At 36.9% G+C, this 13,442-nt stretch overlaps 2 protein-coding genes across 8 annotated transcripts; one reads left to right on the top strand and one right to left on the bottom strand.

Moving 5' to 3' along the window:
• Positions 1–6,986: 6,986 nt before the first annotated feature.
• Positions 6,987–7,937, top strand: LOC117211976 (pigment-dispersing hormone peptides). Of its 2 annotated transcripts, XM_033456379.1 has the most exons (4): positions 6,987–7,141; positions 7,287–7,425; positions 7,506–7,632; positions 7,704–7,937. In XM_033456379.1, the coding sequence occupies exons 3-4, from the start codon at positions 7,507–7,509 to the stop codon at positions 7,827–7,829; spliced, it is 252 nt and encodes an 83-aa protein (XP_033312270.1). In that variant the 5' UTR covers positions 6,987–7,141; positions 7,287–7,425; position 7,506; the 3' UTR covers positions 7,830–7,937. The 2 variants fall into 2 exon arrangements, with proteins under 2 accessions (XP_033312270.1, XP_033312279.1); XM_033456388.1 differs by lacking the exon at positions 6,987–7,141 and having other exon boundaries at positions 7,213–7,425.
• A 193-nt stretch (positions 7,938–8,130) lies between these two features.
• On the bottom strand, positions 8,131–13,097 carry LOC117212172 (cyclin-dependent kinase 11B). 6 transcript variants are annotated; one of them, XM_033456740.1, is made up of 10 exons: positions 12,808–12,917; positions 12,708–12,720; positions 12,331–12,438; positions 10,776–11,147; positions 10,027–10,707; positions 9,620–9,939; positions 9,210–9,536; positions 8,881–9,145; positions 8,569–8,799; positions 8,131–8,487 (listed from the first exon to the last, which is right to left on the bottom strand). In XM_033456740.1, exons 4-10 carry the CDS (start codon positions 10,859–10,861, stop codon positions 8,193–8,195), a joined length of 2,205 nt encoding a protein of 734 aa, XP_033312631.1. In that variant the 5' UTR covers positions 10,862–11,147; positions 12,331–12,438; positions 12,708–12,720; positions 12,808–12,917; the 3' UTR covers positions 8,131–8,192. The 6 variants fall into 6 exon arrangements, with proteins under 6 accessions (XP_033312631.1, XP_033312594.1, XP_033312639.1 ...); XM_033456703.1 differs by lacking the exon at positions 12,331–12,438 and having other exon boundaries at positions 12,676–12,720; positions 12,808–13,097; XM_033456748.1 differs by lacking the exon at positions 12,331–12,438.
• Positions 13,098–13,442: the final 345 nt, after the last annotated feature.

Here is a 13,442-nt window from a genome sequence, read left to right as displayed (position 1 = left end):
ACGTATCTGACAAGTACAAAACGTGGTAATTAACGAGTAGAGATACTTTACGCGTGAATTATCGGGTGCTAAATGCAGGCTAGGCGATTTATCCAGACGCAGTTTTACAACGTACGTATCTACATGTTGATCGGTAAACCTGTCCTGCGTTCAAGACACTGAAAAATAATATAGAACGAAATGTGCTCCGCATTATAAGGGCTCTGACTGCTGCGATAATTGCTCTTCGGCGAGCTCAGTCGATCACGGTACGTTGAAAAACGACCATTCTTCAAGCGCTAATATATACGATATCCTTAAAGGGCATCTTTCTTGGCTTTCTGGAATGCTAACGAGCTCGGAATGGAAGTTTTTATATAAAACTATATATAATCGTACATACTTAGATATCTGATAATTAATAGCGAAGTATATTGTAAGTCTTGAAGATTCCATACGAATATGAAAAAGTCCACTTCTCTTGATTTTTTTTTACTTTTATGTCATTTTAGTGGCTAGAAAAGGAGTACTTTAATATGAAATAGTCGAAGAAAGAAATAATCCCATAGATTCGAAGATATAAGTGGTAGACTTACAATATCTTGTGAGAAACGAATAATGTTAGTTGAATTTAATTAATATCGGACTGTGTAATTAATGTTATCGATATATTCAAGATAAAAACACGTATTCAGTTCTAGATCGAATGCAAAGATAGTTGTGATGCGAAGACGTTTGTGGAATCTCTCTTCTATCAAAGACAAGAAATATGATTTGTCGTGCTTTTCTGTGGTTCGCACGTTTAACGTTTAAAATCGCCAGGACGAAACGTAATGAGAAGTATAATTTTCTATTAGTAAATTTCACACGAGTCCACTTTATCTTCGTCGCCGAGTAAATTTAATATTTCTTTTGCAGAAGAATCCTTAGAAGGGAGAAAACGAGTAAACGTGAGATTTTTCATGGAATTTAATCTAGACAGTAACCTTGATATTCGTGTACTTTTACTTAAACCAGCTTGCTTGATAACTGCATGACGAATCGTCGGACATGGGGGACACGCGTATAACAATATGAACCGCAAAATCGAAATTTATGCGAACACCGTGCGCTGATTCACTCGAGGACAAAGACACGCGCCGCTACGTGAATCTTCGCGATGGTGTTTAGTCATTAAAAATGCGACGCTCGTAGGTGGAAGCGACCGCAAGGAGGACAATGTTTGCTAGCCAGTCTTCAACTACCACTCTTCCGATACAACAAATATCAATGACAATACCTTCGATGACAAGCCATTTATCGTACATTTCAGCGGTCTCGTATTCTTTTACGCACTTTACAACTGAACAACTTTACAACTGAATTCGAACAGATTCGCAACATTTTCAAGAATTCGTTGGTTTCTAATACGAGTTTAGACGAGATAAAAATTGTAAAATATAATATCGAACGATACTAAAAATATATATATATAAGTCAATCGATCGATGTTTAACGAGAATCAATCTGCTTTACAACTGAACAACTTTACAACTGAATTCGAACAGATTCGCAACATTTTCGAGAATTCGTTGGTTTCTAATACGGGTTTAGACGAGATAAAAACTGTAAAATATAATATCGAACGATACTAAAAATATATATATAAGTCAATCGATGGATGTTTAACGAGAATCAAACTGCTTTACAACTGAACAACTTTACAACTGAATTCGAACAGATTCGCAACATTTTCAAGAATTCGTTGGTTTCTAATACGGGTTTAGACGAGATAAAAATTGTAAAAAATAATATCGAACGATACTAAATATATATATATATATATATAAGTCAATCGATCGATGTTTAACGAGAATCAAACTGCTTTACAACTGAACAACTTTACAACTGAATTCGAACAGATTCGCAACATTTTCGAGAATTCGTTGGTTTCTAATACGGGTTGAGACAAGATAAAAATTGTAAAATATAATATCGAACGATGCTAAAAATATATATATAAGTCAATCGATGGATGTTTAACGAGAATCAAACTGCTTTACAACTGAACAACTTTACAACTGAATTCGAACAGATTCGCAACATTTTCGAGAATTCGTTGGTTTCTAATACGGGTTTAGACGAGATAAAAATTGTAAAATATAATATCGAACGATGCTAAAAATATATATATATAAGTCAATCGATCGATGTTTAACGAGAATCAAACTGCTTTAACGACTACTTAATAGACCGAATATTACATCGTCTTCTTTTTTTTAGTTTATCACCGAGAAGCGCGTTCCAGTGGTAGTAAATTATGGTCGCACGCATATAGAGATGTAATTTTCTGCGGATAATAACGGACCCGTGTAAATTACAGGGAAGACGCAAACCCGTGAAAAAGTTGAAATTTACATTCCGAAAGCAACGTGTCTCGAAAACTCGACAACCGCGACCTAGAACATCGATCATTTTCTTCGTCACGAGAAAACAACCATATTTTTATCTGATAAAAAATATACATCTCGTAATCTCGTTATAACGTATATCTAATAAGAATCAAAGAAATTTAATCAAGAAAACGGACGAACCTTGGCGTAAGCGAGTAACAAAGGGACGTTGTGCAGCAGAAGGTGTCCAGGTTGTGGCCGCTCTACGAACTGGCCGATCCGAAGAAGCGTGAATGGCAGCCGATTCTACTGCACTGACCGATGATGATTGAGAAGCCGTGACTGGGCCCCTCCGGACAACTACTCCGTCAGGTCGTTCGCGATGAATTTTTCAAAGCGCACCACCCGCTTCGCGGGGAGGGCTAACTTGCATGAATCTGGTATTCTGAACGCGCGGGGACGCCCATATATACCTACTCCATCGCCTAGGGACCCCGCGGCTCCCGCACCCTACGCGGAGACCCTGTCTCCGACGTCCTTGACCACGAAGAACATGACAGTGTACGTACACCAATTCTGAACGCGGCGCGATACGCCTTGTCTCGAAGCAACGACACACCGTGCAGCGATTTTGTGTGCGTGATCCTGCACCTTAACTTGCATCTCCACGGTTTCGTAGCTTCTAATCTCGATATATATGACTTTATCTTTCCCCGCCACATACGTATAGCCATTTTCGTTTCTCCTTTAACCCTTATCTCGTGCAATAGTTTCGTGAAACGAATCCGATTAGCAGTAAAGCCTTTTTCGATGATGCTTTATCGAATGAAACGAATGCTTCAAGTCTCTCATTAGAACTCGGATATAGGTTGTTTTAAAAAGATACGCGTGTATACCGTAATTTACCGTTTTCTTTTTCTATTTAATTATTATTCGTCGTATATAAAGGAAACTCAATGATAATGTTACGATGTACATGTATTTTGAAAGTAACACGACTCGATCTAATACTCTAGCTAAATACATAATATTGCATGGGAAGAATCGACTTTAACGAACGATGGTCAACAAGTATTATCTTTGTAATTTTCCATCCTTAGTCCTGGAAATCCTCCTTTGGTAGTCTTTTAACTAAATTATTTTGGCTTCTGACGCTGTCGAAGTAGATATGCGATATACATGCTACTCTTGACAATTTCGCATATCGCTTTACCACTGCGATAGAACTGTTCACGCCGGAAATTCGAATTGAATGAACTTACAATTTATAACTGCGTCCGTTCCGCTCCATTGCGACGCGTTAACTGCCGCAAAAAAGTACGACGATTCCCAGTAGATCACTAAATTAGTGCATTGTGATAAACAAGCGCATTATCAGTTCGAGTACAAGTGGAAGCGTTATCGTATCGTGTCCGCGCAACAATATCCCATGCAGTAGTGTTTTGGTTTGCGCTAGGGCTGATTAGTATGATACTGTGTCTCTAGGATAGCGCGATCCGTTACGAATGCCATACTCGTTCTCCGTTTAGTACACCTTGGTTTCAATGATACTGGAAACCCGTTGCCGTGAATGCTTCCGCCACGAATCGTAATTTAATGCTTACGATCGTAATTTGCAAATTTATTATCGACGGGACAGCGTGTGCCAGATATCGAAATACCTATATATACCCGGAAAAAAAATTCAACTCGACTGTCTCTGCAATTCTTTTTTTTTTTTTCTTTTTTTAATCAAGCTAGACACGAGTTTTTGAATAACACAAAATATTTCTTTCGATAAACTGGCAACGAGAGATACGCCTCCGTTACGTTACAATCCTTGAATCGCGACCTCCTGGCATGCAAGTTCAGAAAAACAAAATTTTATTAATTCCACGAATCGATGAATTTCTCGTTGTTATAGCTTTCGCGTGTTAGATAAAAGCCCGGGCGATAAAGCGGCAGAACGGCAAGGGAAAAAAGGATAACGTGGATAGGATCGTTAAGGAACGAAGGCTTCCAAACCTTTGTGTCGAGTTTAGTGGCGAAGAAAGAAAAAGTAGCGAGTTGGAAGTCAAGCAAAGAAGAGACTCGTCCCATTGGAGAATTTGGGAATCGATCGTGGCGGCACAGGTATCCCCAAGAATCCTAAAAATAAGGCACTTTATGGAATAGCCGATTCGCCTTGAACTTGCAACCGGTTGTTTTATCGGCTTGTTTGCTTTCTAACGGCGAAAGGAAGAGAAAAAGAGTGGAAGATCATTTACGCTAAAACCAAAATTTAAGTAACGAACGTACCGGCTTCCAGGCCGTCGATCCGCGATTAGATTCGGTGAAAGACGAGGGAAGGTGAGGTTTCTCGATGAAACGAGAGAACAAAAGCGGAGGAACGGAGACAGATGCGTAGCTAGGAGGAGCTAGACGGGACAAGTATTCAAATTTCAGAATGCCAATCGATTAATTGTTCTTCGTTCCCCAAACGAATTCGGCGTGAAAGATCCAGTTTGCGTTCGAGGACCAGGGGCCAGAACGACGGGAACGGATTATTGACGTAGTCTTTGAAGTTCATTGGCATCGGGAAGTCAAATGTGTTTCGATACAGGTTGTATGAGTTTTTCGTACGTAAAACCTGTTAAAGCGCTTTAACGGCTAAACGGAATGCATAATTAAGTCACACGGCAAGAAACGTCGTATGACAAAATTGTATATATGATGGATAGAAAATTCGTACACAGACACGTACCGTCGTCCCTCTTACAAGGATTCTTATCTTCTATCTAGCCGAGAGATACGATCAATAGCGCGCTGGTTTCACGAAAAAAAATAATAGAAATTGAAAACTTGAGAAAGGGAAAGTATGGAGGATGACCAACGAAATTTGACGTGATTCCATGATTCTTCGCCAGCCTTGACCCAATAGAATAATACATTGTCTGGTGTAACTAATAGAAACCATTAATGCATCTTTCCTCCTAGAAATCTCAGCTTGGACGATCGTTTAATATTTTGCCACGGATATGTACACGAGAAAGCTATTAACAGGAGGCCAATAGATAATTCGGGAGGCCAAAACGACCGTGTGCCGATGTTTCCAATTACATCGCCTGTGTGATTTACACAACACGTGTTGGAAAGGAGTGGAATCCTTGGGAAAGCCACGGGAATCCATTCGTCAATTAAAGTTACGTTACTTGTAGCGAAGAAATCAAACAGCTTTTAATTACATCATCAATGGTGTTAATTATTCCACGACGAATTCCAGTTACAGAAGCAAAGCGAAAGAAAAGGCAGAGTTCTACAAAAGAGATTTCTAGGGATAGGGATAAATAGCTAAGGAAGATTGCTTGGTGATTTTCGAAGAACCGACGCAACGTATAAGGTAAGCCTGGCGTATGAGGAAAACTGAATTGTAACATGATCGACACGCGACACATGCCTTCAAGTTTGGATTGAAGGGTCTTAAGAAAGAATCAAGGCCACGGTACCAGTCTCAAGCCAGCTTTCTGCCGGTTGCTGGTTAGTGACCCACACCTATCCCAGGTTACAAAGATTTCGATTATCGTGTATGGACTCTTGGAACTCTAGGCTCTCTTCCTCTCCTTCCTCTTTCCTTCTCTTTCTTTTACTTTTTCGTTTTCCTTTGTCCTCACATTCTTCCCCTCTATTCTCTCGTAACTGCCCAACCGCGAAGGATATCGAACCTATCTTCGTTATTTATCGCTCTTCATCTTCGTGTAGGCGTCTCATGAATAAATACAATTCCTTAATTATTGGAACTGTATAATAAGATTGCATTACTTTGCGATTGTGATTTATTACGATTACGATCTTTATACGTTTCACGTACGGAATTACAATGTAATTTTTCAATTCGTTCCAATAGAACATCCTTCCGAAGTTTCGTCTTTTAAGAATTAACGAAAGTTTCCTCTTGTTCCTCCGCAGAGGGAAGCGAGAACATGAGAGATCGCACGAAACGCCGTTAACGAGACAGAAACGAAACATATTACCATATATCTTGAGATTACAATATACGATTGGCATTCTTAAATTCGTCCGAATAAGACATCCTCTCGAGGCCTCGTCCTTTAAGGATTAAGGCAACTTTTCTCGTGCTCGTCCGCAAAGGGAGGCCAAGGGAGAAATCGCGCGAGGCGTCGCTAATGAGCGAAAAGCAAAAGACATTGTAAATAATCGTAAAGTTGAACACCTGAGAGCTCCGATATTCTTCTACAACGTAAATGTATACATAAATTCCATATGTTTGCGTTATCGTATCGTTAACTGGAAAGCATTGCGTCGTAAATGTAGATAAGACGTTCATGCACTGCGTGTTTGTGAATGCCAATACCTTCGGTAAGATTCTTACTCGACTTTGATCTGCTCTTTCAATATGTAAGGCAACTTAGGAGGAGCGTCAATGACCCAGCATAATAGTAATGATGAAAATAATGCATATTAATAGGAGCATATTGGTACTCTTGTTAGTCCTATCGCTTCCTTTATATCCGTCACAATCGTCATTACTTTCGTCACACCTGTGTGTTAAATTTATTATACGTAAAAGATAATATTCTCAAAGAGGATGTTGTTGCGAAAAAAAAAAAAAGCAAAAAGGGGAACCTTTTAGGAAGTTTTGGGAGAATGGTGAACCATCATGGAAAATTAAGCAGAAGGATCAAGGTGTCCAAGAAATCCATGGCCAACATCTTTGGATGAAAAAATAATAATCTTCGGAAATTTCGATTCGTCGTGATGCTGTGAAGAAATATTATGATGAAATGATATGTCATCAGAAAGTTATTTCTAAAGTAAGAAGGAGAGGAAACGTATCCTCTGCCCACCAGGTGGATTAAAAACTCTGTCATAAACAATGCTAGAGCTTATATAATAATTGAAAAAGAAAATGGATGAATTTCTTCGATATTTCCTCAAGGAGATAACTGTCATTCACAGATCCGTCTGTCGTGGCCAGATTTCAACCCCCACGAGCATCACCCGTATAAAAGTACCGCAGCTTGCAGCTCTCAGGGCAATTCCGCTTTACCCGGCTAACAGAAACAGTACTTGCACTTGCATCAATTACGGAGAACAGGTAATTGTATAAAATTGTTTAAATTTGAAACTAAATTAAGGAGGGTAATTAATCATTTTCACATGTATTTGTATACGAAGTATGACACCGGTAAAATACGTGCTGATCTTACTTGTGATGCTGGGAATCACGTACCAAATACTGGGAACAACTGAAGATTCTTATAGGAATCTGTTGGGGTTGAATCTTCCATACGGCAGAGGAATGGTAAGAAAATATAAAATACCACTTCTGTTTAGTTTTAACGATGCTAATAAATATGTGAAACGTGTTTCTAGAATAATGATTTACAATTTGCAAGACTGCTGATGTTGCCACCCTGCCTCTGTCATTCTAAACGCAACTCTGAACTCATAAACTCGCTGCTAGGTCTACCGAAAAATATGAACAACGCTGGAAAATAAAATTGCTGAAATTCTTTGATAATGAAGCTACGCTTTATCGAATGTATACATTTCAAAGAATCTTTTAAGCCTATAATGTATTAAACTCAATAAACTCAATAGAATTAAGTTCTTGTTGGAGGTCTTCTAATCAACTATCTCTTCCTGGCAACAAAAAGTATCAACTGTTACATAAAATAAAGCCCGTATGAAAGATAAGGTTTAGTTAGCTACGAAATAAAAAACACGAACAATGTTAATTATTTAATTTTTTATTCATTTGATACAATTTCAAATGCAAATAAATATTTCGAAATTGATGTACAAACTTCATTCTGTAGAAAAACAATAATTCTAGTTCGATTAAGAATTCTTCGCATATGTTCAAAATTTTAAATGGAATCCGCCGCCAATTGGTGGTTGTCTACCGCCTTCGGTAAGACCCATGTGAAAACCGGAGTTGCTTAGATCAGCATCGTCTCCGTCTCCTAATTGTTTGTACTCCCTCCCGCCGCTTGGTGGTTTTGGTGAAGCATTCGCTGTTCGTACACCAAGTTCTGACTTGGCTGGCCATGTAGGAAACATTTGTGGATCTATTGGTAACGGTGCTTCTGTAAAGTAGCCATGTTTTAAAGCATCCTCTGCCGAAATTCGTTGTTGAGGATCGTACGTGAGAAACCTAAAAAGAAAAATTTGTTTTAAGTTAACGAAAAAAGAAAAACGACGTTAGATTTAAAAAACATTACTTAAAGAATCATACTTATTTAATAACTCGATGCCTAAATCTGATAAAGATAAGCTGAAACGTTGTCTCAGATTGTTTACGGGATAATGAGCGAATGGAATTTTCTGCACCATCGGCAGTTTGCTATATCCAGGCCATATCCGATCATTTGGTGTACCTAATTCCTTGAATATCCTGTTTAATTGATCAATTTCGGATTTACCTGGGAAGAGTGCCTCCATTCTTAATAATTCGGCAAAAATGCATCTGGAAGAAACATATAATATCACTGATAACGCAAACATATTTAAATGAAAAAAATACTGATTCTATAATATTTTTTCTTACCCCACCGACCACATATCGATAGGAGTGCTATATTCCTTTCCACTTAGTAGCAATTCAGGAGCTCTGTACCAAAGTGTTACTACAATCGGAGTATATTGTCTTAAAGGAGAACCGTATTCTCGTGCTAAACCAAAATCACCAACTTTCAAAATACCTCGGTGACTTAGTAACAAATTCGATGTTTTCAAATCTCGATGAAGTATCCAATTATCGTGTAAATGAGCAACTGCTCGTAATAATTGTTGCATAAGACATTTAACTTCTCCTGTGGACAAAATATTCATATTTTATTTCTTTTATCAATAATACAATTATTTCGTCATATTTACCTGGTATAAAAACTTGTTTCTTTTGTTTCATCGTTTCCATTAACGATTTTAAATCATGCTCAACATAATCCATTACGATAAATATCTTATCCATATTGCTACCAACAACTATTTCTCGAACAGTAACGATATTTGGATGCTGAGCTTTCAGCAGAGTATTTATTTCTCTGAGACTGGTAATCGGAAAACCTTCCTTTTCTTTCTCCATTTTTAAACGTTTCAAAGCAACGATTTCATCTGTACGTTTATCACGTGCTCTGTACACTACACCGTATGTACCTTCCTCAATACGATTTAAACACTGAAATTCTTCTACACTTCTACAACCTGAAACGCCAAAAAGTTTATTGCACAACACGAAAATCAAACAAACAAATAAACAAATCAAATAAACAAATTCAATTACGCACCTTGAATTGCTGGCAAATATGGAGGTAATTCAGGCTCTTCGTCTTCCTTTTTTTCTTCTTCTTCTACATTCTTAGACGCGCCGTTTGAATCTACGTGTCCAGGCGATTCTCCGTCAGAGTGATCAGACTTCGCCAACCGATCAACAGATAAGGGGCTCGGATTATTGTAATCGGAACCATCATTAGAATCGGCGTTAGAACCTTTATTTGAATCATTAGATTCATCGTCATCATCGCTGCTAGATTCGGATGAGTCGGAAGAATGTCTATCGGAGGACCTCTCGCGCATACTTCTTTCTCCGTCGGATGAATGTCTAGATCTGTAAACAAATAACCAAGGTGTTTTAGAAATCAAAAATAGAATATCATGATATCGATTACAACAGATATTATGCCTTAATCCTTACTCCACAGATTTAGAACGAACTTCATCCGAACGAGCAGGACTCGGACTCTCGTCCGATAATTCCACGATAGATGGATCTTGATTGTTGTCTGGGCTTAGAGGTCGTTTTTCCCCTCTTTTCATTCGTCGCGCTTCCAACTCTAATCTAGAGACTTCTTTTCTCCTCGCCATTTCTCTATCCGCTTCCAGTAACCTTTCTTTCCTAAGTTCCTGTTCGGTCATTTCTTTCGGATCCTTCGGCTGTATCGGTATTTCATTAATTTCCATATCATCTGGTTCTTCCGTGACAATTTCCATCGCTTCACGCAATTGTTTTTCTCTATGTTCTTTTTCGCGTTCTGCTTTTTCTCTGTCTCTTTCACGAAGTCGATCATGTTTATGTGATCTTTTATGACGTTTCTCACTTCTTTCGGGCCGTTCCATTAACTCAGTTTCAGAGTACTGCTCTTCCAATACTCTCATATGCCTATGTTCCTCCATTCGAATTTCACGTCGTTCTCTAATATCATCGATAGTACGAGTCTCGCGACGTTCTCGCATATCTTCCAACCGTATATCTCTACGCTCACGCGATTCGCGTAATTCCCGAGTATCGTCCAAACGAATCTCGCGACGAGTTTCCACTTTGTAATCCCGAATGTCTCGCGAATCTTCTCGTCTTTCCCTTCTCTTATCCAATAATCTGTAAGTTAGACATATTAATAGAAAATATAGCTTTATTTGTCAACGTAAATGTGAGATATTGCATACCTTTCTCTCAGATCCTCCAAAACACGGTCTCCTGTACTTCTTTCTTTCCTATCATGTCTAGACTCTCTATCTCTATGACTTTCCATTCTTTCTAGCCTTTCAAGCCTTTCCCTATCTCTTTTGGAACCTTCTGAACGCTCTGATCTTTCCAAAATATCAACACCATGCCTACGGTGTCTATGTTTATCTCTATGTCTATCCTCCCCACGATCATGATGTCTAGATTTTCTTTCCTTTTCTTCCCTACGATCTCTTCTATCACTGTGTTTGTCTCTTCTTCGTGATGAATTAGATTTGTGATGTCGGACTACAGCCTGTGGTGGTTTTATATCCAAAGAGTCTGCTGTATCTCCCCCATCCTCCTCTGAAAAACTTTAAATATATTTTTCTCAAAACAACTAATGCTTAAGCATACAAAACTGATTTGGCAGAATATGTATGTTTTTTTTTTCATTTGATATATACGTGCAATGCATGTACAACATATCTAACTTAAAAAAAAGACAGGTCAATAATGAAAAATATTATTATTAGAACTTAACGACATATTAGATATTATTAAATACATATTGAAACTTATTTTCGCTAATAGTGAGCAATTTGGTAGGTTTGATTGTTTTCAAACTTTAGTATATTAAAAGGAACTACTTAAGGAAGCAAAATATTACGAAAAAAGTGTCGCAAACAATTATAAGTATTTTTAATTTTACTTTAAACCTAATCCTAAACTAACCTCAATCTAGTCCAAACCGTATTAAATTTTGTCATTTGTATTTCGCGATTCGTCCACTAGAGCTAAATTAAAATTGAACAGTCATCAAAACGTCATACAGTGGTCGTCAAACACAGATCAGTTGAAATAGCTAGATACTGTTAGCAACAAAGATGATTATTAAGTTCCATTTTTTGTATATTTGTTACATGTATTGTTATTTTCTTTCTTGTGACTATTTTATTAATAAATATTAAATTAAACTCCTCTTTTACCTGTTTAATGTTTAGTTCCGATTCAATTTCTCTCATATAGTTAGAGATTAGGTTTAGGTTTAGTTTTATAGTCAAATTAAAAGTATTTATACTTGTTCACAACTCTGTTTTTTGTGATACTTTGCTTCTCTAAACAATCCTTTATAATATACTAAAGTTTGAAAACAATCATAGACACACACCAAACTGCTCACTATTACCTTATTTTTCTTTATTCAAAAAGTAAAAAAAAACAATATGTACATATATGCACTACTGAAAAGAAGTCTATAGCAGGACAAAGGCAAAGGAGGTACTGTTCTCCATTACTTACCATCACATGTTGCTATATTGTTTTATTTATATATGACACTTTCTGTCAATACGTGTGCTTATCTTTATAACTGCACTAAATGTGTTAGAAATAACCAATGAAACTCATACTTCCCCTATAAGACTTCTTTCTAGCAGTACAAATGCATATACAGAGTATTCCAGAAAGTTGACGTCAAACCTCAAGAGCTTAAACATGAGTCCAAATATTAATTTTAGAGTTATAAAATGTTTTAATCAATAAAGTATTATCTACCTCTGTCTACAGCATATGTTCCATAGAATTTCCTTTCATTTCAACACACAATTCAGTATATTTCTTCATAGGACTATTAAATAATGTAAACTAAACTGTAGAATAACTCTATAATCACATAAATGGTACACAAACAATAAAACGATAAAGTACATTCTTCTGCCATTGTCGTTAGATGATATCAGTATGCTTAATTTCATAATTTACTCCATAAGTTGTAGATACATATGCAATAAAATCTCTTATGTTGTTACAAGCTCATAATTAAAAATGATTTGTAACTCCAAAACTAATAATATTTGGATCCACGTTTATTAAAATATTTTTGTTTGTTTTAAGGAGTACTGCATATTCCTGAGTTGAAGTTTGGCACTAACTTTCTGAAACAACCTGTATTAAGAAAAGATCTTATTATTTTAAAAATGCAGTTTGAGAATTGAGGTTAGTTAGTTAACAAAGCATCGTGTAATTTTATACCTGAAATCGTCCATATCCTTTAAAGGGCTTTTCTTTATTTCTCCATCTTCACTTTGATTATCAATATCCATGTCAAAGCTGTACTTTACTTTAGAGGACATAAAATGATTGACTTCTTTTATATATTATGATAGTTTTCGACACGTATAATCCAAAAATGTATGTGTCTTAACTTTAGAAATCTAACGGTTCAAAAGTAACCTATTTTTTGACACATTACAAGCAATTACAAGCAATTACAAGCAATTACAAGCGGCTACATATTACAATTAATCAGGTCCATTTCTTAATGGCGCTTCGCCATACATAATTATGTATATAGTTACGAACAAAACAACCATGAAATACAAAAATTCACTAGATTTATCACTAGATTTAGTTACATACGTAACACATTATTTCAACAACCGCAGCGCCAAAATGCAACGAATTTTGTCACTGTTCATTTATTAATCGGAAAAATAAACAAATAGTATCTCGAGGATAGATTTAATGCATCATATTCAATGTTTATTTTTTTCTATAGACACACACAACCGTTAGCAAATTCCAGTGTGCCTTATCGTCAAGAGGCATTTTTATTTGACCAATAATTTCCCTATATGTATCATAGTTCAATTAATTCTATCTCATAT

Source organism: Bombus bifarius, unplaced genomic scaffold (genome assembly GCF_011952205.1).
Source record: "Bombus bifarius isolate JDL3187 unplaced genomic scaffold, Bbif_JDL3187 scf7180000007970, whole genome shotgun sequence".
In the NCBI taxonomy this organism is placed as follows: Eukaryota; Metazoa; Arthropoda; class Insecta; order Hymenoptera; family Apidae; genus Bombus; species Bombus bifarius.
The sequence above is the reverse complement of the archived record's forward strand: the minus strand, read 5'-3'. Positions and strand labels throughout refer to the sequence as shown.